This window comes from Ammospiza nelsoni, chromosome 12 (genome assembly GCF_027579445.1).
Source record: "Ammospiza nelsoni isolate bAmmNel1 chromosome 12, bAmmNel1.pri, whole genome shotgun sequence".
Lineage (NCBI taxonomy): Eukaryota > Metazoa > Chordata > Aves > Passeriformes > Passerellidae > Ammospiza > Ammospiza nelsoni.
Window position 1 is genome coordinate 1,072,589 of NC_080644.1, and position 25,145 is coordinate 1,097,733.

The window sequence follows — 25,145 nt, forward strand, 5'->3', positions numbered from 1 at the left end:
GGGTTGGGGTTAGGGTTAGGGCTGGCTCCCCGGGGCTGTGGGACGGTTAGGGTTAGGGCTGGCTCCGCGGGGCTGTGGGAAGGATAGGGTTCTGGGCTGTGGAGGATCCGGAGCTCGGCATGGAGGCTCCTGAGGGCCGCGGGACAATGCGGAGCCGCGGGATGGCGGCTCCCCGGGGCGGGAGGTGCCTGAGGAGGCAGCGGGAGCCGATCCCCGCTCCAGCCCCGTGCGGTACACCGGCTGCGGAGGCAGGGCCCGCAGCGGCTGCAGGACAGAAGCAGAAAGCCCGCACAAAGCGCGCACCGCTCCCACACCGCCGCCTCCATCTTGCGCATCGGCCGCAGGTGCGCGGCCCCGCCCGTGCGCGGCCCCGCGGAGGTGGCGCAGGCGCGCGAGGGCCCCGCCCCGGTCCCGGCAGGTGCCGGAGCCGCGCGGCCCCGCCCCGGCCCGGGCGCGCTGAGGGCGGAGGCGGCGGAGCGGCCGCGGGTGCCGGGGCTCTTGGCTGGGCCGCGCCGCTGCCCGTCCCGCCGCGCTCCGGCGGACACAGGAGCCAGAGCAGCGGACGCAGCGACCGCGCGAGGCATGAACCGGGCTCAGCGCGGGGCCGCGGGCAGCCGCGGCCTGGGCACCATGGAGGTGAAGAGCAAGGTGGGAGCCGCCGCCGCCGCCGCCGCCTGAGGGCCGCGGGCGCGGGGGAAGGAGCGGGCCGGCCCCGCGGGGCCGTCGGGCCGCGGTGTCGCTGCGGGGACAGGACGGGGCCAGGGACGGCGTCAGCTGCTGACTCACCTGCCCAGGGGCCGCCGGGGCACGGCCCGCGGGGCCTGAGCGCTCCGTAGGCTCCCGGGCTCGGGCGGGCGGGCCCCGGCGCTCCCTCCCCGCCTGTCCCCGCGGCCGCCCCGCCGGAGGTGGTGGGATCGCTTGCTGGGTGCGCTGTCTGCGGGTAAAAAATATAAATGGTTTTTATGTGGTTTAAAAGAACACAGGTAAGTGGAGTTGGCCCCTGAGTTTCTGGAGGGACTAAAAGACCTACCGACAAATTTGTGCTGTGGGGAAAGTGTGGGATCACTGGGCCAAGGAGGTGCTTAGAGACATACTTGGGGAGTGGACTACATGATCTCCAGAGGTCCCTTCCAGCCCTAAAAGTTCTGTGATAATTGGCAAGCCTCAAGAGCCTCTCTTTGTCCGAATTGCAGTGAGTGCGTTTGTTAGTGACTGTTTCTGTAGTTACCTTTTTTCCCCACTGATTATGTCTTTCTGTAGCTTTTTGTGCGGTACAGCGTAGGCTCACAGTAGCGGTAGAGGTGAGCCCTGGCTAGCTTATCCGAAAGTGGAGTTTGCCTTCTCTTGGAGGCCCCGGGAGACTTTTACCCTGGCAGTGCTGCAGGAGTGTGTACCTGTGTGTTCCCGCAGGGATCACCCGTGTCAGGTGCTCACAGCGTTGCCCAGCTCTGTCAATTCTCCCATGCGTGTATCCACTTCTCTTCTATTTTTAAATTTTTTTTTTTTTTTTGATGATTAGACAAAGCTTTTCTGGTAAAACTTAGATATTCTGAGAGAAATTAGATTTTTTTTTTAATTCTGCTTTATGTTTGTAATAATTTCCAATTGTAAAACTGCTGGATGTACAGTATGAGGTGGAATGTCTCTATTAGTCAAAGAAGTGTTGAGTTAAAGTCCGTTTTTCATTGCCTAGGCGGATTGTAAGTGCATCCACGTGGGAATGTGTTTTCCATTGGTGGCCACATGGCTTTCTTGGGTTGTTTTTGAAGTGGGGAGCAGCCTGTGTTCTGTCCCCTCCTTTGCTGCTAGTGAGGTGTTATAGCAGCAGTCAGGACTCGAGCTGTGTGGACATTAAGGATAAAGCATCATAGTGCTGTAACTTCTGGAGAGTGTGGTGGGTGTCTCTATAGCCTCAATGAGGATGATTTCTTTTAAAGTGTTCAATTTCCATGTGCCCTAAATCAGCAAGGTACAGAAGTATCTGGTAGCTGTTATTTCAAATACCAGTTAAGTTAGTACTGTGATGGTGAAGTCTATTATTTATGCTCTTACAATGTTGAGAATGATCAGTATGATGTGCTTACAAACCCAAATCACTTGTTTCCTCAGCCCTACTGTTTCCCCGCTGTGTGTTTTCCTTGATTTAAAATCTATCTAGGGAATCAGCCGTGTGCTGTGTTCCTGGTGTTTGTGCAGAGAAATGTAGCCCTAATGAATAGGGATTGTCCCTCAAGTGCATATTATGGAGCAGGATTCAAGGCATTCCTAGAACTGCTTGTTACTAATGCATTATTTAACAGCACCTCAATTTAATATCGCAGAGGAGTCATCTTCCTTCTATGAAAATGAGCAGTTCTGGAGAGAAAGAAGAAACGCCTGTGTGGGAGGTGGAGGGAGCCATTCCTGTGGAGTGGCCTGGGCTGTGAAGGCTGCTCCATGATGTACAGCTCTTTATTTAGATATTCCAAATCAATAATTGTGCCTCAGCTGACGAGGCTGGGCCAGCACAGCCCAACTGTGGTTGCAGTTACATGAGCACAATCCTTTTGTTAGTTTAGTTTATTCAGTTTGGGTAACTGCTCTGAGCTCGCCCTGCCGATTCCCCATAGTACTTGAATTCCAGTCAGCCCGTTTTCTTGTCGGGGAAAATAAAACTTTATTCCCCAGACTAGAGTTCCTAGTGATGGTATGGAAACCCTAAAATAAGCTTCTAGTTGTCTATATGTTAAAATTCAAGTTTCCCCCTTTTCATGACTTGGAACAACATTTATTTCTGAGTAAAATCTTAATAACTGGTAAGCCAGAGAAGGTCACTGCAGCTCGTGTTCTGTCAGTGGTGGGGACTTGCACAGAGCAGCTCTGTGCTGTGTTTCAGAGGACTTTAAAAAGGTGACCCATAAATGTTAGGTGAGCATCCCGGGAGCCTTCCTGGTGAGCTGCCATGGCTCCCCTGCCTTCTCCCGGGGGAGTTTCCGCGAGCAGCACGGGCTCGTCAAGAGCTCAGGTGGCAAGGAGCCTTCTCCGCTTGGGTTACTCCTCTAGAACACCGAGCGCAGCCGTGTTTCACGGGATGGAGGGCAGCATCTGATAGAAAATACAGACATTTCAGGCATTCAAATAATGGAATTGCGCAGTTGGACTTGTCTTTTACCTGCTTTCTAATAGTATTGAGCAAACTGTGTTAGGACATACGAGTGGATTAGGAGTATTTTGGTGTTTGCACCAAATATCTATAAAATAACATGGAAAAAATAAAAATCACACGTTTGAAAATCTGGCCCTTTGCTTGCTGCGGTCAGATTCAGCATTTCTTCCAGCCTGAGGGTGAGGTTGTTGGCTTTTTAAAACTTTGATTACTGAACTCTGTTTAAGCTATGTAATCCTTGAAAGCCAGGCAGTTCCGATGGCTGCCGTGCACGGGCAGCTCCTGCGGGGCTCGCACCTCGCGGCTGGGGCAGCAGCGAGTCCTGCGCTGATGTCACGGCTGGGCCGTGCTGCTCTGACGTGCTGGGAGTTCCTCCTGTGGGCTGGCCTTCTGTTTGTAAGCAGGTACGAATCGTCCCTTCTGCCTCATTAGGCAATGGCAGGGTAATTGCAGGTTTTTTAGAGCAGGAATGTTCCCAGATAGTTCCTTTATTTGAAGCTTTTGGAGGAAGGTGGGGTGTTGAAGGTGTAGCTTGTTTTGAGTTAGCATGGTGTTAACGTGCTAACAACGAGGTCCTTGTCTCCTGGTTTTCAGTGCTTTGTTTGTATGTGAGAGCTCCAAGGCTTTTATTCTCCAAAAGATTGTAATCGGGTGTGAGGTGAAGTGCACCTCCACATCTCCTGTGTGTGAGATACACCAAAGTATGTGACACTGAGGCTCAAACGTGCGCTCAGAGCATTTTGTTCCTGTGTGTTTCTGTTCTACTTCAAACTCAACTTGCTAAAGGAATTATTTAATGTCTTTATTTTCACTGTAGGTCAGCAATAGTATTCATACAAAAAAAACCCAGCCAACTGAGTTTTTTTGAATTATTAGCTTATTATCCTTTTAATTCGTATACAAGCTGTTCTGGTTTTTGTAACCTGGCTGCTGCTATCTAAATTCCTTTTGACGTCTCTGGTATGTTGTGTATGTGCCTGATACGGAGGATTTAGAGTAATTTTTATCTAATATTCTGTTTGCTTTGGGTCCTGCCCTTATTAGGCAGAACACCAACATTTTGCTAGCTATGTGTGGTAAAAATCGCAATTTGTCTAGTCTACATCAAATGCTCATCCTTTTCTTGGCACCCAGTTGAGTCTCTGCCTGCCCCCACTGTATCATTGCCTTAATAAGCAACGTGTTTTAATAAGTGTTTGCTTTAGAGATGATGTAGGAGACTGAGCCTCAGTGGATTTGTGAGCTGGGTTTTTTGTTGAATGATTATGTTGACTACAAGCAAATGCTACCCCTTAAATTAATGTCAGTGATTAATTTTTTCTCCCTATATTTTCTGAACCTTACCAGACTTGGAAAATCCAGATTCTATATCCTGGATAGAACCCTGATTTAAAAGACTGTTGCAATCAAGATTTGAGCCTTGCTCATGCACACAAATCTTCTGAATGCTCTTAAGGCAGTGGCTGTTGCCCCTGTTCTCTCTCTTTAGGCAGGAGCAGAGTGGAGCTGAGATCACTCCCCAGAGCCGGGCTGCACTGAAAAGCAGCAGCAGTCCATGTCGTCTGCACAGCCAAGGGGCATTTTCACTTCCTGCCCAAACAGCCGGGGGTGTGAGGGCTGCTCACCTTGCGTGGGTGACCCACGCTTGTGTAACAATCTCTGCACGCTGTTCTCGAGGGCACTGGTAGTTCTCGAACCGAATTCCAGGTGGGCACATACCACAGGGTGTTAATCACAGCCCTGCGTGGAGTGCCACAGCAGTGCAGCCTCTGCTCTGTCCCTTGCCCAGCGTGGTTTCTCCATGAGCCTGTGAGAACCTGCAGCCATCCCTGCACCGGTTTGTCACTGAGTGCCACAGCAGTGCAGCCTCTGCTCTGTCTGTGGTTTCTCCATGAGTGTGTGAGTACCTGCAGCCATCCCTGCACCGGTTTGTCACTGAGTGCCACAGCAGTGCAGCCTCTGCTCTGTCCCTTGCCCAGCGTGGTTTCTCCATGAGTGTGTGAGTACCTGCAGCCATCCCTGCACCGGTTTGTCACCCGAGTGCTCCCGTTAAATGGAGCAGTGAAACAGCCTTGGCATGCTCAAAGGTACATGTTTCACCTGGTACAAAACTAGTTATTACTTTGGGGGAAAAAAACCAGCTGTTTTCACTGACTGTTTTATACCATGTCAAAATTGTTTGTTGTAGTTTTTAGTGCACTTTTAATTCCATAATGTTTCTGGTTTAACATAAAATAATTGTTGCTTCCATATTAATGATGTAAGATATCTTTTGTTGTAGTTTGGGGCTGAATTTCGACGATTTTCTCTGGAGAGATCCAAACCTGGCAAGTTTGAGGAGTTCTATGGATTACTGCAGCACGTGCACAAGATCCCAAACGTTGATGTTCTGGTGGGATACACGGACATTCACGGAGACCTGCTGCCTATCAATAATGATGACAATTATCACAAAGCAGTTTCTACAGCCAATCCTCTCCTCAGGATTTTCATTCAGAGAAAAGGTAAGAGCACTGGAAGAATGTGAATCATCTGTTCATCCAGATGCAGTGTGATGTATGGAGGAAAAAACCCTTCAGTCCTATTTCTTCATGTCAAATTCCGTAATAATTATGAGTCATGAAAGGTATTCACAGTTTGTCTTTCTTGCAAGAGCTTCCTCAGGCAACCTATTTATACTTTGTGATGTTTTGCTTCTATTTAGTTGAGTTAAAGTCAAGTTAAATCTCCAGCAAATGCTTCTTTCTGGTTTTATGTATGCAAATGAAAATAAACTTTTAACCTCTAAGCTTTTCTGCTCTGTATGTTGGATACTTTTCACTTAAAATTCCAATCTTGATCAGACAAGAAGACAGATCATTACAGGATGGAAAGTAATATTAAAAATGTTATTACATGAAGTATTAAATGCAGTATTAAAATATAAATTAAAGACTAATTTTGTAATATGCTACTCTTATCACACTTTCCTGATAAAACATGAAGTTTTCGGTTGACAAGTTTATATCAGTTAGCAAACCTCAGGAGTGAGGGCTGCTTGCTTTGATGGTTTGCCTTTAAAAATACTGTGTCTGCTCTGGTTGTGTGTTCCTGCTGTCTGCTGTTGTTCATGAAGGGAAGAAAATCCAATCAGAAGTTTGTATTTGTTCATGTGGTGTTGTTCCTCGTTGTGAAGACAGGCATCTTTTCCCTAGAAAATGCTTGGGCATCAGAACCTGCTCTCCACTCCCACTCCAAAAAGTGAACAACTCCTCAAGGGCCTGACACAAACCCGATATTCATAACCAGTGTGGCTGCTTGGCAGCTGCTGAGTGCTGGCAAAGTGTTTGTGTTGAGAGTACAGACTGGTAAGGCCTGTGTTCTCAGTGCTGAAGTGCCAGAGGCGTGAAGCATTTGCTCTAGCAGAACCTGGAGAGAGACAAGGCCTATGACTCCATCTAATCCCCTACAGTAGCCATATGACAGGAAGGGATAAGCCACTTTGTCAGCCTGGGATTATTGAGTTTATATTTTAACACCATATGGTTTTAGATTGTTCCTACTGTTGCCTGTTCCTGGTGTTGCATTTATCATGAATCTTTAGTTTCCTACAATCCTTTACCTTGATTTGATCCAGGTGGATTATTTGTTACTACTCTGGTGCCAGGAGTTGATATAATGCACAAAAGTAGAAGATGACGATTCCGTTTTAGTTTATCAGAACAAGAATTGATGAGTAGGAAAAGCTGTGTAGGAATACCAGGTGTCACTGCCTTCCCTTGGACACGAGAGCCTTCTGCCCCTGGAGTTTCAGGGAATGAAGAGCCCAGGCTGGCACCCCAGTCCCCACTGCACTGTGCTGGGAGTTAGTTGTGATCACACTGATCACATCTGCTGATGAAATTGAGGCTTGGCCTTCGCTGACATCTTTGCATACAGGGTAGGTGTTTGTTTGATGGAAAATACAGAAACAACTTTATTCTGTATTTTATTTGTGATGGTTTGCCTGTTACCAAGGCTGGATTGGTGGAGTTAGGGGTGGTTCATATTTTGTGCAGTGTGATTTAAGTGTCCTTAATTCACAGATTGCAGCAGCCTTACTGGCTCTGCCTATGGAATGGAAAAGAAATGCCTTAGCAAATACCTGCAGTTGATGGGGCTGCTTTGATCTGGGCTGGTTTGGAACTATAATAAGTGACACAAGTTACTTTTCCACCTGCAAGGCTACTTGTGGCTTTCATGCATTCTCTTAAATCAGCCAAAAAGTTTTTGTGGGTTTTGTAATGGAACTTTGACTTCTTTTGTATTTCCAGCAGCAGTAGTTGGGAATTTGGGATCTTTGAAAAAAAGCCACTGTGGGGAAAGAGAGAAAGTGTTTTGATTCTTTATAATGTATTTTTATCATACTGTCTTAACTATTTAGAAACTTCAAGTAATTTGTGCAAAGCCAACTTGAGGTATGAGCAGACTGCAGTGAAATCTAATGTAAATAGTATTAACTTCTTAGTATATTGCATCCCAGGAACACCTTGAGGGGTTGAAATGGGAGCTGCAGGACGGTTTTGCTTCTACTAATAAGCAATGGTTGTGATAATGGGACTCCAAAATTTGGGAAGAGTTATGCCAGAGTAGCGGCTCTTCTCTCTCCTGTTTGATTTTGATTCCTCATTTCTGAAAGCTTTGTTTGTCCTGAACATTTATGTGGCTTGGTTGATGTAGTAAAAAACTTAGAGATCCTGTAATGAAATCACAAATTATTCCTCTTAGGTTCCTCTAATTGTATTTCACAAAATTCCTTTAAAATACTTTATAAGCTCCTCCAGTGCTAAAATCCAAACTGGGGCTTGATGTTGCACAAGTCAGGATTGGCTATCAGTTTGCAGAAAACATTCCTCTCTGGAATTTCATTCTGCAGTTTAACAGATTAACAGGTACTGTTGACATCTGGTATTTAAAGGTTAAACTGATGTATTGTGATTAAATCCAGATGTATGGGAGTCACTCTGTCTGTGAGAAAAACCCTTCTGAAGAGAAAATGGAGGGGAACAGTCTGCATAGGCTGAAGGGCAGCTTGATGTGGGGAGCTTTGCATTGTAAATATGAGAACAGCAGAGATAACAGGAGATACATTTCATTATAATGTCCTTAACAGTCCCTGGAAGGATTCTAAATTACAGTATCCAACTCCTGCAAGTTGTGCACGGATGTGGCTGTATTTAGAGAGAAGTGGATTCTTTGGTTAATCCACTTGTGCCTCTCGAGAGACACTTGGTCACTGAGAAGCTTTACTTTGCTGAGAAGTAAGAGCAGTTGGCTTTTTAAACAGCTCTTTCTGGACTGGCCTAGCTGTTCTGAGGCCTCTTCCTAAAAACACAGCTTGGTTTCCTAAAACCATATTTTGTTCTGTTTCGTGACTAAATAGGAGGAGATTTGTTGGGTCATATTTAAAGAATGCTAAATTGCATTTCTGTTCAAATACACTAACTACTTGGGGGCTTTGAAAATTGAATTCTTAACGGGTAACTCTACATTGATTTGCAAATGGGTCAGAAAATATTTCAAAAATCTGTCTTCAATAACATTAAATTGAAACCAGATTTGGCATTTGTGGGCTTTTGTTTTCAATTTCATGTAATAAGTCTCTACAGATTGGTGCCACCTTGAGCTTGAAACTGCTGGGGGGAGAAATCCTTCCTGCCCAGTGTGGACGTTCTCCTTCACACTATCTGTAGTTAACACCTTGTCCTTTGGCTTTAGGCCAAAATATTTTTGCCGGGGCTTTAAACTGATTAGTGAGGTGCCAGAACAAAGATGCCTTTGTACTTGAGAGTATTGCTTTAGAAAACTTGTTTAGCAGTGAAGAGAGGTTACCCAGAGTGTGCTGTTCTGCTCAGATTTGGGGAGATGAGTTTATTAACCTTCCACTATTTTTTTCCTCACAAATTCTCTAACCTTAACTGTTTATCTTAAGATTCATGCTAGTTCTGAATTATTTAACTATCAAGAGCAGTTATAATGAAAAAAACCTTTCCCTCTGGTTTGTCAGTTTCTTAAATGTTTTGACATCTGGCTTGCAGTTTTGGGATGCTTTTACTTCAGCCATGTGTCCTGTAACTTAAGAAAGTTACTAAAAACAAAACCACCAGCTCAATTTAAGACTTCTGATTTGTCTTCTGAAAGGACTTTTTAAAGTTCCATTCTTTTCTAAGAAATGTTTTTCTACTCTAAGTTTTTGTTTAAAAAGTCCTTTGGAATCTGTTATTTGCATACAGAGATTTACATAATATTTCTTTCAAAGCCAGTCCTGTTGCAGCTGATCTTTGTGCTTCTCTGCTAACTGGAAAAATTTGATTTGGACAGAAGTTACCAGCTGATAGTTGTGGAAGGCAGGCTGGGAGGTGGTTTCTGTGAAGGAAGTTGGGAACAGTTCTAAATCCAACTTGAGTAAAGAGCACAAACTGTCTTTGATCATTTACAGGACATGATAGACCTACTTGAATGTAATAAATTTGTTTGTATATCTGCTCATGCCAGACTTCCTGCAGGGTGTGTGTCCTGCCATGAAGGTGAAGCCTTCTAGCCACTGTGGCAAGCTGGGATCATTGAATGCTTTACATATTTGATATGATAGAATAGGTGAAATACCACAGAGTCTGTCTGATTCTCTGACTTTGTGCACTTTGACATTAAGGAGAAAACCCCATCAATTGCACACCTTTCAATGTTGCAGTGACATGGGAGAGCACTCGTGGCAGAATCAGTCCTGACAGAGCTTTGCTGTCCTGTTTTCTCGTGCCTTTTTCTAAACCAGCAGCTGTACTAAGAGCAGCAGGAGCCGAGTGCTTCAGGGGCACCAGTGTGCTGGGCCCTGTGTCCTGGAGCTGCCATCAGCAACCTGCACTTAGCACGAGTGAGTGCAAGTGGTACCTGGTATTTAAAGTAAGACCTGTCTCGGATCGAATTTCACAATTGTCCTTTCCAGCTTGTTTTGTAAACAATTGTAGTTCTAAATAAAAAAAAAGAGAAGTTATTGCACCTCATTGAATTGCAAAAATCCTTTCAATGAAACACCAGATGCCTAACTGGGAACTGGTTGGATGGGTTGTCAGGGGAGATAAGGGCAAAACCTCTCTCACTTTTCCCTTTGATCATCATTTTTTAGCGAACATAAAAAGAATTGTTCCATGTTGTCTGAAAAGGCAGTATGTTGTCAGCAGTGGATGGGAGTGCAGGGTGTAACCAGCTGATCATAGTCAGACATTCCAAAGGGCCTTCTAAAGGGAAAAGGCTGAGTTTGCATTTCTGTAGGTGTTTCACTGCAGACGCTGCTCACCTGTTAAAATGCTTTGCCTGGAGAGATTGAATTGTTTTTTAATGCACCAGCTCTTCACCACAGCTGACCTAACACCCTTAGACATGTGACTATCAGATTTTAGGCTGTTTCTAAAGCCTTTGTGCTTGATGTTAAGATCTAATGTTATATTAATTAAACCTTGAATTACAAAGTAGCTGAGATTGCTACAGAAGTGCCTTCAGGGTATAGTAGAGCTGTGTGAATTAGGTATCTTCAAAAATAACTCCTGATTGTGTGAGTTAAATTGTTGAACAACTTTATCTATAAACATCAGTGCAAAAGATGCTCTGTGTTTAGCAAACAGCTAAGCAAGAGCTTTGCCTTCCTTATGGTGTAATTATTTTTTTTTAAACAAGGGAAATAAAAAAGAAATGTAAATGAGGCCATCATCAGGACACATTTTTCTAAAACATGTTGATGAACTATTGTGTACACACAAGCCAGGAGTTGACAGTAAATCCCTTTGAGGTTTTTTTTTTTTGTGGGCTAATTTAAATTTGTTTCTTTTCTTCTTGTCCTTTATCTTTTAGAGTACCAGGTCCAAGACTGCCTTCCTAGAGCAGCCAAAGCACTGTTCTTGTTTTCAGCAGCCCCAAAGGCTGGGAAGGGAAGGGAAGGGAGGAGTTGGTGTTACATGCTGCAGTAGTGTTAGCCTGTTGCTCTAGGTGTACTTTCTCTGGTCTATTTTGACCATCTGAGGAGTCCAAATGGAGCTGGTTCATGTCTGTATATCCCAGCCTCAGAAGCAAATGCACTCATTGATTTCCTCAGCAGTTGGCAGCTGTCCTGAAATGCCACCAGGGCAGCATTGCCACAGTCAGCCAGTCCACAGACTGAATGTATAACCATTCTTCCACTTTCTTGGCTGTACCAATGACATCTGAATGGGATAATACAATGAAATCCCAACTTCTCCGGGTCCTGGGGTTAGTGCAGTCCAGTTCTGCATGATTATTGGGGCTTTTCCCCTGCAGAACAAAGATGTGTGTAGTCTGAGTGATTACACTCAATTTACGCATAAATCAGAGGAAGTCCAGATCGGAATGTACTTAGGTTGATTCTTTTTGGTGACTTATTGCATATTAAAAAGAAAAATGGAACCTTTGGTAAATAAGCATTTCAGAAATCAGTATTGCTTCTGCAGAACACGTTTTCTTGTCCCTTACAAGTAGTTGTGGGACTAATATGTTTTCTTTTGGATTTTTTTTAAGCTCTAAGCCATTTGCCTATTCCTGTGTCAAGTTGTGGCAGTTACAGCATTGCTTGCATGAACAGTTTTGCTTGAAGTATTTGTGTGCGAGGTCTCTTTGTTTCTGCTCCACAGCCATTTTACCTACATGGCGTGGGGGCAGGGAAGAGTGCAGAATGGAATAAGCTTTCTGGAGTTTGAATCCAGGTCACTTGGCTGGCTCCCAGTAACTAGGCAATAATAGGCACGCTGGCTGCTTTCCCTTTTTCATTCTTTCTTTTCCAATGATCTGAAACCTGAGGAGAGAAAACTAGCAAGTGGAATTACTCTGAATAAAATTAAAATGTTTCTAGGAATGTACTCACTCTTTCCATTCTACCCTTTCTCAGGCAGCTGTAGTTCTTTGTGTCTGCTGCTGCTAACTGGTTTTAATTTCTTTTGTGCACACTCTTTCCTTCAGTAGTAGAAAACCAAAAGTGTTCCAAACTTTGTGTTTCATAACATTAAAGCTTTTGTTTCCTGAGCTGAGAGGAATTCTTCTACGATAGTAAGGCTGACACCTTGTAGATGAGCTGTCTGCCTGTGCTGAGCTAACATGGGAGCAGTGTGACCTGGCTGTCTGCAGGCTCTAATCCCCGTGTGCTCTGTCTTACAGAGGATGCCGACTACAGTGCCTTTGGGACGGATACCATGACGAGGAAGAAGAACGTCTTATCCAACGTGCTACGTCCAGACAACCACAAGAAGAAGCCCCACATTGTGATTAGCATGCCCCAGGACTTCAGGCCCGTGTCCTCCATCATAGACGTGGATATCCTGCCCGAGACCCACCGCAGGGTGCGGCTCTACAAGTACGGCACCGACAAACCGCTGGGCTTCTACATCCGTGACGGCTCCAGCGTCAGGGTCACCCCGCACGGGCTGGAGAAGGTGCCCGGCATTTTCATATCCAGGCTGGTGCCCGGGGGGCTGGCGCAGAGCACGGGCCTGCTGGCTGTCAATGACGAGGTGCTGGAGGTGAACGGCATAGAGGTGTCGGGGAAAAGCCTCGATCAAGTTACAGACATGATGATTGCCAACAGCCGCAACCTGATCATCACGGTCAGACCCGCCAACCAGAGGAACAACGTCGTGAGGAACAGTCGGACTTCGGGCAGCTCCGGCCAGTCCACCGAGTCCAGCCTCCCCAGCAGCACTCCAAACATCCTGGGCAGTCTGCTGCAAGGAGAAGAGGAGAGCGATGAGGAGGACATTATTATTGAAGACAGTGGCGAGCCACAGCAGATCCCAAAAGCTACGCCTGCCAGCGAAAGCATAGAATCCTTATCGCAAATTGAACTCCTCCACGAGTCCACACAAAATGGATTCCTTCCTTCCAGTGAGATGAACTTGAATCACTTGACAGGCAGCATTAGCATGGAGTATGAGGCCCCAGAGCCAGGGCGTAAGTCCTTAGAAGAAGATGGAACTATAATAACACTATGAAATTACATCGGTGTACTTTGTATAAGTAAGGATGCCATACATGTTTTAATTGGGCTTAATATGTAACACACTTTATACCTCTCCATCTACCAAGCACTGCAGTTAGATTAAAAGGAAGGAAAAATGTAAAATCAAGAAATTCAAAATTACATAAGTTAACTAACTTCATTAATTCTGCACTTCAATGTAAATAATTCACAAAGCTGGACAATAATTGATAAATAGCTGAAACTGAATGATGAAAATTTAAATTGAAAATGAAGGATAGCTAAGAGATGGCTGTGAGCTTTCTTTTAAAGGTACTTTATTTTTATTATTTTTTTATGCTGTATACTACTGGTTCCATAGAAGTAAACTTCCTTACGTGTGTAGCTGACTGTCTCACGGGCTGTGGTTTCACATTCCTCTGAAGGGCTGCTTACCTGTGATGGAGCTGCCCCAGCCACCTCACTCCTGTCCTGGCTGCTGCTCCAGTGGCAGCTGTGCATGGCTCTGGGCAAGAGGGAGCTGGTAGAGGGACTAGAAGTGGACTGGGGAGGTGGGGTGACTGGTCTGGCCCTGGTGACACAGGGACAGCAGGGCTCTGTGGGCAGTGGGGCTTTGGAGGTCACTGTTCCTTTATGAGTGAATGTGCAACCACAGGTGTGTTAGTCAGGCACCATTACTGGTTTTAATGGCCAGGCTTACTTATAATGACTGATTTTGAAATTCAGATGTGAAAGTCTTAACACTAATGCGTCATAGACCTGTTCTCATTCTAGTTTGCAATATTTAAGGATATCATTGGATTTAGTTATTAATCCCAGTAAATTACAAACAAATCAAATGTAAACTTAATGCTATGGAAATAGCATAATGCAATCTCTGTTACACTTGCAGTCCTAGTAGAAACTGTAATGATTTCTACTAGCAAAGGTTTGTTGGAATGAGTCTGGATTATATACAAGTGACTTTCTTCAAACCTGAACAAGTTAGATCAGTCTTGTTAAATCCCTGAATTTAAAAAAGTTTTAAATCAGAGTGAGGCTTTAGTACACCTTGTTTGAGCCATGTGATATTAACTTATTCATTCCTAGGAACTGCTCTGTAAATGCAGATTGTTGTGTGCCCCTGGCTGGGTGTTGTGGATATTAGTGTTGCTCTGTGTGAAAACACTGATGACAAGTCCTGATGCTGCAAAGCAAAGGTGTGTGTGTGTAACCACTGCACTCACTGGGACAGCTGCAGGAGAGGCTTCCAGCATTGCTTTTATCCTTCCCCTTTTTGTATCTCCCGCTTTACCCCTTTGGCCCTTGGCTCCCAACCTGGCCCCCCTCTGGGAACAGAAGCTGTGGCAGGAAAATGAGCTGGGACCAGTAGGACTGGGGAGAAGGATCTCTCTCCCCAGGGATGCCATGGCCTCTGGCAGGAGGAGGAGGGTGCTGCCAGTTCTGTCCTTGGTCCTGTGCTCCCCAGAGCAGCAGTCAGGTGCTTGGGAGTGTGTTCCACCCTCTGGGAAGGTGTGATGAGTGGGAAGGGAGACTGACCCTTTTCTTTTTTTCCCCTCAGTCTATTTGAGGAAAATCTACCTCTGGTAACTTTACTAACAGGAGACCAACTCAACTGTAAGTTTAATGGTAGGGCATCTGTAGAAGTCGTCACAGACTGTCAGAGCCTAAACCTGTGTTTGTTTCAGGTTTTTGTGATGATGCAAACACTGCTGCAGAAACAAATCCCTGCTGAGTGATGTTACAAAGTGCACATTGGAAATGAGTATCTGATGAGCAGTTTTCTCAAACCTCCAATGCCATTGGAGTCCAAGATGGCAAGAGAGGCATTCATCCCCCTTAGGATTTATGGAGAACAGGCACAGCAGGCAGTGGTACTCTGCAGGTGAGGGGCTCTTTGTTACACTTATTTATGGTTTCTTGGTGTGTGTGGAGAGCCCTGGAATCTCTTACAAGAGCAAGATCTTTCAAGTATTTCACTTGTTTTGCTAATAATTATTGAAAATGAAGTAACTACATCCCCCTAGTGTGAAATGAGAAAAAGGAATGTTCATTCTGCAACATGGAGACTTTACCTGTGCATGTTTTCTCTCAGTGCTGCTCTACACTTCCTTTCTTTACGGAAGATTGTTTACTTTGAAAATATCTTCATTTTCCTTTGTCAAAAGACTTTCCTTCCTGTATGAAATCACCAGTGGAGGGTGAGACTCATTATTCTGCTAGTTTGCACTTCTGTGCCTTTGGTTTACTTGAATGTATTGTGAATAATCAAAGGAATAAAGGCACTTGGACGGGGGAGAAGAGAGGTCCAGAGGTACGGAGAATGAACTGGTAGTGCACTTAATGCAGGTGTGACGTTTTCATTCCATGCGAATCCCCTCTGGGGCTGATGTGGCCCGTGAGGATTTTGGAGCTCAGATCACAGCTGGAAGGATGGAGTTGCCTGGGAGGGCTGAGTCTGGCCAGGAGCCTGGGCAGCTGCCAGCCCCGAGGCACGTGCGTGGGCAGTCTGAGTGATATTGATGCCAGTATTAAGGACTTGTAGACATTTAACTGAGGTCCTGCTCTAAACTGCATGAGACTTCATCTCTTGGGACCTTTCCTGCAAACCGAGTAATCTAAACATGAGATAATGTTCTTTTTGACGTAGATTGTGCTCTGTTTCACAGAAATTTGGTGACATGTAGTAAAACTAAGCATTTGGGACTTGATAAAAAAAGAATAAAACTAAAGAATGTGTATTTACAGTTATAATGACAGACTGCACAGCATGTAGTTGCTTAACGCTGCAGTTACCATAAAGTTTCTAAAGTTCTTCCATATCTTACTAATACCTACACTGTTAATTACAAAATTTTTAAATTGCTACTTTGGGATGATCAATGGTTGATTATGAGTGGCTAAATTTAATTTTATATATAAATGATACTGGGCTTCAGTATAGGGTTTTTTAAAATATGCTGAAATTGTTAGCCTTTCATTCACTACCTCCTAAATTTTTAACATCTATACTGTTTTCTCCCTGGAAGACAATACTTAGAGGCTTGACTGTTTTATATAGATTTTATCTATAGCTAAGAAAAGGAGAAAGAATTCCAGAAGTGATAGTGAGGATGCTGCGCATGATTGACAATATTACGCTGCTATTGATGTAATCTGTGTATTAAGTATCCTGTGTGTGTAAATTGTATTTTCAATCCAGATTTTATAAATTAATTTATGAAATACCCAAATTATTTCACAATGGAATGAAAAACTAAAATTCCTTTGACTAGTGTTATATGTTGTGTACATGCATGGAGGGGGACAAGTGGTTCCTCCCTGGTGGTTGGGAGATCCAAGTGCACCTTAATAGGAAGAACAAATTCTTAATAGAATTAAGATGCATTTACTTTAAAGTTCTGCTGTGGTACTGGAGAAGTCAAGCCTAACTGTGAATCATGTTTTTTCCACACCTGAATTAAATTTAGGACAATGTTCTCACAAGCTGTCTTTAACATGTGTATTTTTGTGAATATTATGTATTTTCTAATTAAATTTTACTTGCAATGTGATTTTTACATGAATGAACTTGTTTAAAATGTCAAATATCAGTATTTTTCTTACAACTTTAATGTATAATGTACATTGGTATCTCACCGAATGAAGATTGATTTTACAAAAATCAAGCTAGATGTAGTTGTATATTAGTCTTATATTTTTACAGACCAAAATAATAAATGGATATAGAAATGAAATGCTTTTTTCTCAGTTACTTTGTCAGATAAAATGAGGAAGAATGTATCCTTTTTCTCAAGTGTGACAATAGCTGGGCTTGCTATTTCTCTTGTGGCCAGGGGAGCAGGCAGTGTTTCCCTGGCAGTGCTCTCCGTGTGTCTGTCCCTCCTGTGAATCAGAGTTGGTGCCCCTGGGCAGTGCCAGCCGTGTGCCCCTCAGTGCTGCTGCTCTCTGTGCTGTGCCTGCTCCTGCAGCAGGGAGCCAGGGGAGCAGGCAGTGTCCCGGGCAGTGTTCTCTGTGTCCCTGTCCCTCCCCTGGAGCAGAGCTGTGCCCCTGGGCAGTGCCAGCCGTGTGCCCCTCAGTGCTGCCGCTCTCTGTGCTGTGCCTGCTCCTGCAGCAGGGAGCCAGGGGAGCAGGCAATGTCCTGGGCAGTGTTCTCTGTGTCCCTGGGCAGTGCCAGCCGTGTGCCCCTCAGTGCTGCCGCTCTCTGTGCTGTGCCTGCTCCTGCAGCAGGGACCCTTCCTTGAGGGCTGCTGCTGGCACAGCCTCAGGTCCCTGCTGCTGTCACCTGGGTCAGCTGCTGCTGCTGGGGATGCTGTCCCTGCTGCTGTGAGTATCTCTACTGGTGTCCGTGGGACAGCTTGAACTCAAACCCACTTCACTTACAACTGTTTGCTCCTGCCCTGGCAGCCCTAGTAAACATTTACCCAGGGAGGAGAGACTGTGGCTGTGCTGAGCCCTCTGCCTGTGCCTTTTGTTCCTGCTGCTTTGGGGCTGAGCACAGAGTTCTGCCTGCGCCTCCCTGTGCCTGTGGGACTGGATGGTTTGTGTGCTCAGGGCTCTCCATCCCTGCAGACGGAGCCCTGCTAGGGACGGCAGGGCTGGGATCAGCACTGACTCTGTAGCCCAGAGAAGCCAGGCTGCTGCCCTGGGCATGAGCACGAGGGGCTTGGAGCTGGGGCAGTGCTGCTCTCTGCGCAGGACACCTGCGAGGAATGCTGGAGCAGAGTGCCATTCCTGGCATGGTGAGAGCTCTGCGGTGCATCCTGTGCCCTGCTCCCTGCCTCGGCAGGGCCTGGGCTCACCCACTGAGGAGCTGTCCCTGGGAGTGGCTGTCAGAGGATGGAGTGAGCCTGGTGGGGCTGGGAGTGAGGCTCAGTGCGCTCGCACAGCTCAGCAATGCTGCTTCTGCAGAGCACTCCTACCCATGGCAGTTTTCTTAAACTTCCTTCAAGGAAGACTAACTTTCCCTACTGCTGCCTCCTTGAGGAAGGAATGCAGCTGTTGACTGCATCTGTCCTTTAAACCCTGGAGCATTTCACTTTTCTCAAGGTGATGAGCTCTTAAGGCATTAGGACTTGGGTTATTTTATGGAATTGAAAGTTCATGTATGCTTACAGATACTGTATTTTCATAAGTGATCAAGTGGAAGTCCTACTCTCCCTAGTATACCAAGAGGAGAAAGATTAAGACTAGTGCTAAATACTCCTTTGAAGTTTTTTGTTATCCTCAAATTACCTGTGGCATTCTACAGACTTTCCAAAAGTCTTCTGACTGTGTTCCTTGCAGTACAAGTGTCACACTCAGATACTGGCATGTAGTTGGACATGGTAATGGTAGAGAGGAAAAATCAGCTTTAAGGTAGCTTCATAAATGGCTTCCAGTGCTAACACAAGGGAAGATGTGCTGGATGGTAACAATATTCTTGGATGCTGTAGAAGTATGCAATAAATGGCACGGCTGGTCCTTGGGGAGGCGAGACTGCAGCTGAGATGTAGGAATTCAGACTCCTTGTGCAGCTCTGACAGATCACTTGTGTACTTTTCCTCTCACACACGAGACAAATCTGTCTCTGGGGACTTGATGTCGTGTGCTTGATTTAAAAGTGCTTTAGGGCCATGAAGCACAAAGCGATTAAAGAAGTGCTGTGCTATTAAACCTGCAGTTCTACACCCAGGTAGAAGTGTTGCTAATATCATTTCCTCTCTTTCCAATTAACATTCCTTTCTATTGAATACTATTTTATTACCTGGTAGCATAAGGAAATACCTTGCATTTCATCAGTGAGAGACTTGTTTCAGGCTCTGGGGTGCTATGATTAAGTAGGTATAAGAGTGTATTTACTGTCCCCACATCAGAGCGTGGTTCTTGTCCTGTGAGTGCTCCTGTGAGCACCTGGCAGTGCCCAGGTACTGATAATGGCTTTTTTGTAATCGCCAATGGAATGGCAGCGCTCAGAGCTGAGGAACAGAGAGCAGCAGCTGATGTGGAAGGAGCCAGAGAAGGAAGGGACACCACCCAGTGCAGGGGTCATGCTTACAGCACACAAAGCTGGTGTGCATCACAGTCTGTCCTGTCTAAACCAGGGCTGCAAGTGGCCTAATAGCCACAGCTGCGAGAGAAAATGGAGAAAAGAATAAAGAGCAGGGAGCAAATAAATTAACCAATAAAGGAGGTGAGTCCCAAACACTGCAGAAAGGAAGACATAATTCTGCAATGGCCACAAGTTTGTGTGCTCCATGAAGCTGTATGAGCTGGTCAAAGATCCTATCTCTAACTGCAAGCCTGGTCCCTTTCAACCCTCAGAGCTGTAGCAGTAAATTCTAGACATGAGAAGAGTATTCTTGTGAGACACTGGAATTTCTCAAGACTTTTTGCTTTTTTTGCCTTTTGTTTCCTGGCTATTGTTCTGGATATTGCGTACCCAATAATTTTTTTTTTTTTTAAAGTGAGATTCTCTTTTCTGTTGGAGGGCAGAAATGATTTGAAATTCTGAAAAAGCTGGGGAGAATGAGTTGAATATAGAAACATAGATTTCTCTGACTATGAATGCTGCATATCATTACATAAAATGCTTGGTGTTGTATTTCTGAAATTTAAAAACCTAATTGCTTAAATCTTGTGAAAACCTTGTTACTTAGTCTGCTATTCATACTTTCTGTCCTGTGCAGCAAAATGAGAAGAGTAGATATATTTTTGCAAACTCATGAGATTATAAGTGAGCTAAAACTTCAAAAAACGACTTGCAAAAAAAACCCATTTGAGTTTTATTAAACATTGAGATGCTGTTAACTGTCTTTCAAATATGCTTCAATGTCAATACGTGGATCTCTGTAGTGCAGAAAGGAGCCCGGAACGGGAGGGGGCAAGGACGGGACCTGGTGGTGAGCCGGGCGCGTCTCTGACCCCAAATCCTTTCCATGCCCACAAACGGGGACGGAGAAATTCCGAGCGCCCTGGGGCTCCACGTTCCCCTGCCCCCTTTCATTTCCCGGTGACTGAAGCCGGAGCCGAGCCCGCCCCGCTCCCGCTCCCGCCGCCGCTCCCGCCCGCTCCGCCGGGGCCAAGCTCGGCGCGCTGGGCTCAGCCGGGCCCGGAGCGCACCGGGAGCGCGCGGGATGGACCGGGAACGCTCGGGATGCGCCGGGAACGCTCGGGATGCGCCGGGAGCGCTCGGGATGGACCGGGAGCGCTCGGGATGCGCCGGGAACGCTCGGGATGCGCCGGGAGCGCTCGGGGGGCACCGGGAGCGCTCGGGAGGCACCGGGAGCGCGCGGGGGGCACCGGGAGCGCTCGGGAGGCACCGGGAGCGCGCGGGGGGCACCGGGAGCGCGCGGGGGGCACCGGGAGCGCGCGGGGGGCACCGGGAACTCTCGGGAGCGCGCGGGAGGCACCGGGAACTCTCGGGATGCGCCGGGAGCGCTCGGGATGGACCGGGAGCGCGCGGGATGGACCGGGGGCGCTCGGGAGGCACCGGGAGCGCGCGGGGGGCACCGGGAGCGCGCGGGGGGCACCGGGAGCGCGCGGGAGGCACCGGGAGCGCGCGGGAGGCACCGGGAGCGCTCGGGATGGACCGGGAGCGCTCGGGAGGCACCGGGAGCGCGCGGGAGGCACCGGTAAGGAACAGGGACCCCCGAGGGCACAGACCGAGGTTCTGAAGTTGCCCTCTGCAGGCTGAGACGCTTCCCCACCACCACCAAAGGACAGAGGAAGGCTCCAAACCCCAGGTGGGAGCACTTGGGAGCGCTCCCTTTGTGACCTGCAGGAAGCCGATATCCCATCTGAGCCTGGTGGTGATGTAAAGTTGGTAATGTTCTTTTGGGGCAGTTTATTTAAAATTTTCTCTTGTCATGACAAAAGATGTTTCTAAACCAACCTTTTAAATAGCTTCCCCTCACACCCTTCCTTCCTTTTGACAGTAAAATGTTGACGTTATTTATTTCTGTCTCCAAGGAAAAAGAAACGGAAACTTGTTCAGTTTCATTATTCAGAGAATTTTTCCCCATGCCTCTTCCTTGATATCATCTTTGCATGTGTTTGTCAATGATTTGCGATAATCAGACCACTTACACATATCCACATCTTGGGATCTTTGTTTTGGTTTTGTGTTCAGTGTTTTCAAGGTGATGACACAATGCTTGGTCCAGGATACCCACATCATTTTCATGTGGTTGAACCACGGGCAGTGTTTGTCTTACTTCCGTCAGCTACACATCTGCAGTGGGCAAGACACAAATCTCGTTAATGCTGTTTACATTTGCAAAAAATGAATACTGAATTTTCAAGCTTGATTAAGATGATGTTGCAAAGTGAACTACTTAGTAGGGAACAAGTTTCATTCAAGTATTAGTTCATGTCAGCTGGAGTCTATTGGTTTAGACAAGCACCACTTGTACTGGTGTTAAATAAGAAATAAAGAAGACACAAACAGCTTTCTAGTACAGTGCTGTACAAGTGAGTGCCTGTTAGTTCTAGTGAGAAATACAGAAATAATTTATGTTCTTTGCTCCTTGGAAGTCCTTCTGCTCCCTTCAGACTCTTCAGCTGAAATTAAACACCTGCTTTACTGCTGACCTCTCTTGATCCTCGCACATCTCGGTAGCCTGCCCCAAGCAGCCGTGGAATTTGGGTGTTTTCCTGCTTGAGAATTGATCACAGCTTTTGTGACTGCATCTTCTTGAGTGTCTCCTTGGTCCTACGCCTTAGAAATGGGAATTTCGGCTCCTTTTCACAGAGAGTTGCCTTACGGTTGTGTTTTTCGCATTTTCAGTTGGGAATGGCACTTTCCCCTAGCGTACGGCTTCTGCCGCCCATTCCAATGTTTAATTTCGTGCAGCAGTCGGATGCAGGATGTTTAATTAGCAGCTGTGGCAGGTGAAGCCGCGCTCCGATGAGCTCTGTACGGTACAAGGCTTGACCTAGCAGAAGTTCTCGCGCCTGTGCCGCAGGCCATGGCTGTGCCTGATGTGAGCGTCGCTGGGCAGGGCTGGCACAGGCTCTGTGGGGGTGTCCCCGCCGTTCCCCTCGCTCTGTCCCCGCGCTCTGTCCCCTCTGTTTGTCCCCTCACTCTGTCCCCTCTGTTTGTCCCCTCTGTCCCCTCGCTCTGTCCCCTCTGTTTGTCCCCTCGCTCTGTCCCCTCTGTTTGTCCCCTCGCTCTGTCCCCTCGCTCTGTCCCCTCTGTTTGTCCCCTCGCTCTGTCCCCTCGCTCTGTCCCCTCGCTCTGTCCCCTCGCTCTGTCCCGCTTTGGCCGGGCCAGGCCCCGCTCTGGGCCCGGCCCGGGCCCTCAGGGCCCTCAGGCGCCATCTCGGCCGCGGGCGGCGCTGCGGGGCCGCCACCGCCAGGGGGCGCCGGGGCGCTCGCGGGGCCGCCTGAGGGCCGAGGGGAGCGGGCGGGCCGGGCCCGAGCAAACACCGCGGAACCGGCAAAAAGCCCTGAAAACACCCTGAAACACGGCTAAAACAGCCCTGCAAACTCCCCTAAAACACCCCTAAATTACCCCTAAAACAGCCCTTAACCAACCCTAAAGCAGCCCTTCAAACACCCCCGCACAAACGCTGCGGAGCTTGCAAAAAATCCTAAAAAAACCCTGAAACACGCCTAAAACGGCCCCCAAACACCCCTAAAACACCACGGCACAGCCCTGCAAACACCTCAGAGCCTGCAAACATCCCTAAAACACCCCTAAAACAGCCCTAAAGCACCCCGGCACAGCTGTTTGATTTGCTACTGCAGAGCACTTAGAGCACTAATAAAGCACTTGATCTGCGTCGATCTGGTAATAAAAATACCATAAAATCTTACTAGGAGTAATTATATATTATGTTGTTCTGTTTATACTCAACTGTTAAAAACACAGCTACCTAAAATAAGCAAAGACACAAATGAGTGTCACGTTTTTCACAAAATGTGGCTCATTTGTGTCTTTGTTTGTTTTTTAGGAGGTGAAAAGGTACAAGTACCTGTTGGAGTAAAATGTAAATGTACAAGTAAATCAGTGAAATGTACAAGTACTGATGGAGTTCATAAAGCTTGATCCATGGATCAAATGACCTTCAGCAGTCATTTAAGCTTTATTTGAGATTCTAGATTAAATACCTGAAAATGCCAAAAAAATTCCCTGCACTATTAGCCCAGTCCAGGGCAAAGAGGGGCTCTCAGGACAATAATGACTGTTCAGTGTGGCTGGTGCACACTGATTTCATCCTCAGCTGTCGGGCTCCAGTGAATCTTCAGGAAAACACAGTTTATATAGAGTAAAGAATTCAGTAAAGAATTGTAACTTGGCCAAATTCGGTCATATTTTCCTGGAAATGGGAAAATATGTCCCAGATGAGGGTAGTTTTCTGCCAATTTGAAATCCCTGCTGTAGCTTATGAAGGCATCAGGGCTTTTCAAAAGAGCTAAACAACACGTACTTTTCCTTAATTTCATTATCTGAATTGATTTGGTTTTATTGCCTAAAACTTTCCAAAGTTGTTAAGCCTGCAGCAAATACCCCATCTGGAAAAAGGATCCAAGCTGGAGGTTCTGCAGGGCTGGGCTGCCCATGCAAACACTGTTGTGTAACTGGGACACCAGTAAGAACACGAAGGCCAGGCTGGAAACACAGAAACTTCCTTGAGTTGGGCTTGAACAAGCTTTTTTTTTTTTTAAGAAAAATGTTGAAATTTTGCATAATGGTGTATTCGTGCTTGCAAGCACCTTGGAATGATGACATTGGTGAGGAAAAGAGAAAGGGATCTAATCCATGGGAGAAAACTGATTTATCAGGATTTACTCTCTGTGTTTGGAACATCCAAGGTGGGCTGAAGAGAAAGGACCTTGTACTAAATATAAATTACAAACATGGCTGGGTAAGGCTGCTGGGTTGTAGGAATAAAACACCTCCAGGGGGAGCAGAACAGGGGAAGGAGCCTTCTCTTGAGAAGTTTGCGGCTCTGTGGCAGAAAAGCTTTTCTGCTGTAAAGCTTGAACTTCATATTGCAGAAACTGTAATTTCAGACATGTCTCTTCAAAGATGTTATCTGTGCCCTGGCTGAATGGGCTGCAGCAGCCTTAGAGAAAGGACAGTAAATCTGTTTTAGAGAACTTCAGCATGTGGAGTTTAGGGAAACCACTCATACCTGCTGATGGAAGAAAGCTGGACATCAGCAACTCTTGCTGTTTTCAGCTTGTAATAGCTGCTGTGTTCTTAGAGCTGGAAATGTTCTTTCAATGGCATTGGCTGAGAATCTTGTCAAATATTTATTTAAAGAGTATTTTTTAACCCTTGTATACTTGCAGACTTGTAAAACATAACTTAAAAAAAAAATCTCAGGCTGTTGGTATGAAGAAAAAGTGCACATTTATTAGATTATTTTAGAGGCAATTTACTGTCTTTTTTGCCATATAAATATTATAATCAGTAGACCAGCAGCTGCTCCTCTGAGGTTTGCTCTCTGCTCCTGGCTGAGGTGCTGGCTGATGGATTTTCCTGACCCCTGGAGCTGATTCTCAGACATGGCAGTGGGAAACTGAGGGTGGGATATGGAACGTTCTCTGCGCTCCTCTGCTGGTTCAGCTGAGCCCAGGAAGGAGCAGGAGCTGTTGCTGGGTCTGACTGGAGCACCTGGGGCAGAGACCAGGGCTCAGCTGGCTCCTGTGGGCCGGTGGCATCCCACACTGCTGCTGCATCTCCACAGAGTGACCTGAGACCCCTTCTCTGGCAGGACAGAGCTCAGGAGTTCGGGTTCTGCTTCGTGTAGAGGACAGGCAGCTGTGTCTTATCAGCAATAAATCACTGGGGTAAGGAATCTTTCCTGTTGGAGACTTTGCACTTTTTTACTTCTGCAGATCGTCCTTCAAACGGAACTCGAGGGAGGTGTCAGCCTCACTCTTTGCTGTATATTAACAGTTTCTCTTCTTGAAGACTCCAGAGCAGCACATATTGCAATTTCTGTAATTCTTTGCCACTGACAATGTGTGATCACATGTATGTCACACTGCTTTTTGTGTCCTAATTTACCTCAC

The 25,145-nt window shown here is 46.4% G+C and overlaps 1 protein-coding gene across 2 annotated transcripts; it reads left to right on the top strand.

The window, feature by feature from the left end:
* The first annotated feature begins 426 nt into the window (after positions 1-426).
* On the top strand, positions 427-16,851 carry PARD6B (par-6 family cell polarity regulator beta). 2 transcript variants are annotated; one of them, XR_009419290.1, is made up of 4 exons: positions 427-648; positions 5,427-5,649; positions 12,323-13,451; positions 14,828-16,851. XR_009419290.1 is itself a non-coding variant. In XM_059480945.1 (3 exons), the coding sequence occupies exons 1-3, from the start codon at positions 583-585 to the stop codon at positions 13,150-13,152; spliced, it is 1,119 nt and encodes a 372-aa protein (XP_059336928.1). In that variant the 5' UTR covers positions 427-582; the 3' UTR covers positions 13,153-13,523. The 2 variants fall into 2 exon arrangements, 1 of the variants encoding a protein (XP_059336928.1); XM_059480945.1 differs by lacking the exon at positions 14,828-16,851 and having other exon boundaries at positions 12,323-13,523.
* The last annotated feature ends 8,294 nt before the right edge of the window (positions 16,852-25,145 follow it).

Bases quoted from the DNA above. Each gene is read 5' to 3' on its own strand.
- PARD6B (XM_059480945.1), top strand. From the start codon at position 583: ATGAACCGGGCTCAGCGCGGGGCCGCGGGCAGCCGCGGCCTGGGCACC. The intron at 649-5,426 runs GTGGGAGCCGCC...CTTTTGTTGTAG, and splicing joins CCATGGAGGTGAAGAGCAAG to TTTGGGGCTGAATTTCGACG. The intron at 5,650-12,322 runs GTAAGAGCACTG...TCTGTCTTACAG, and splicing joins GATTTTCATTCAGAGAAAAG to AGGATGCCGACTACAGTGCC.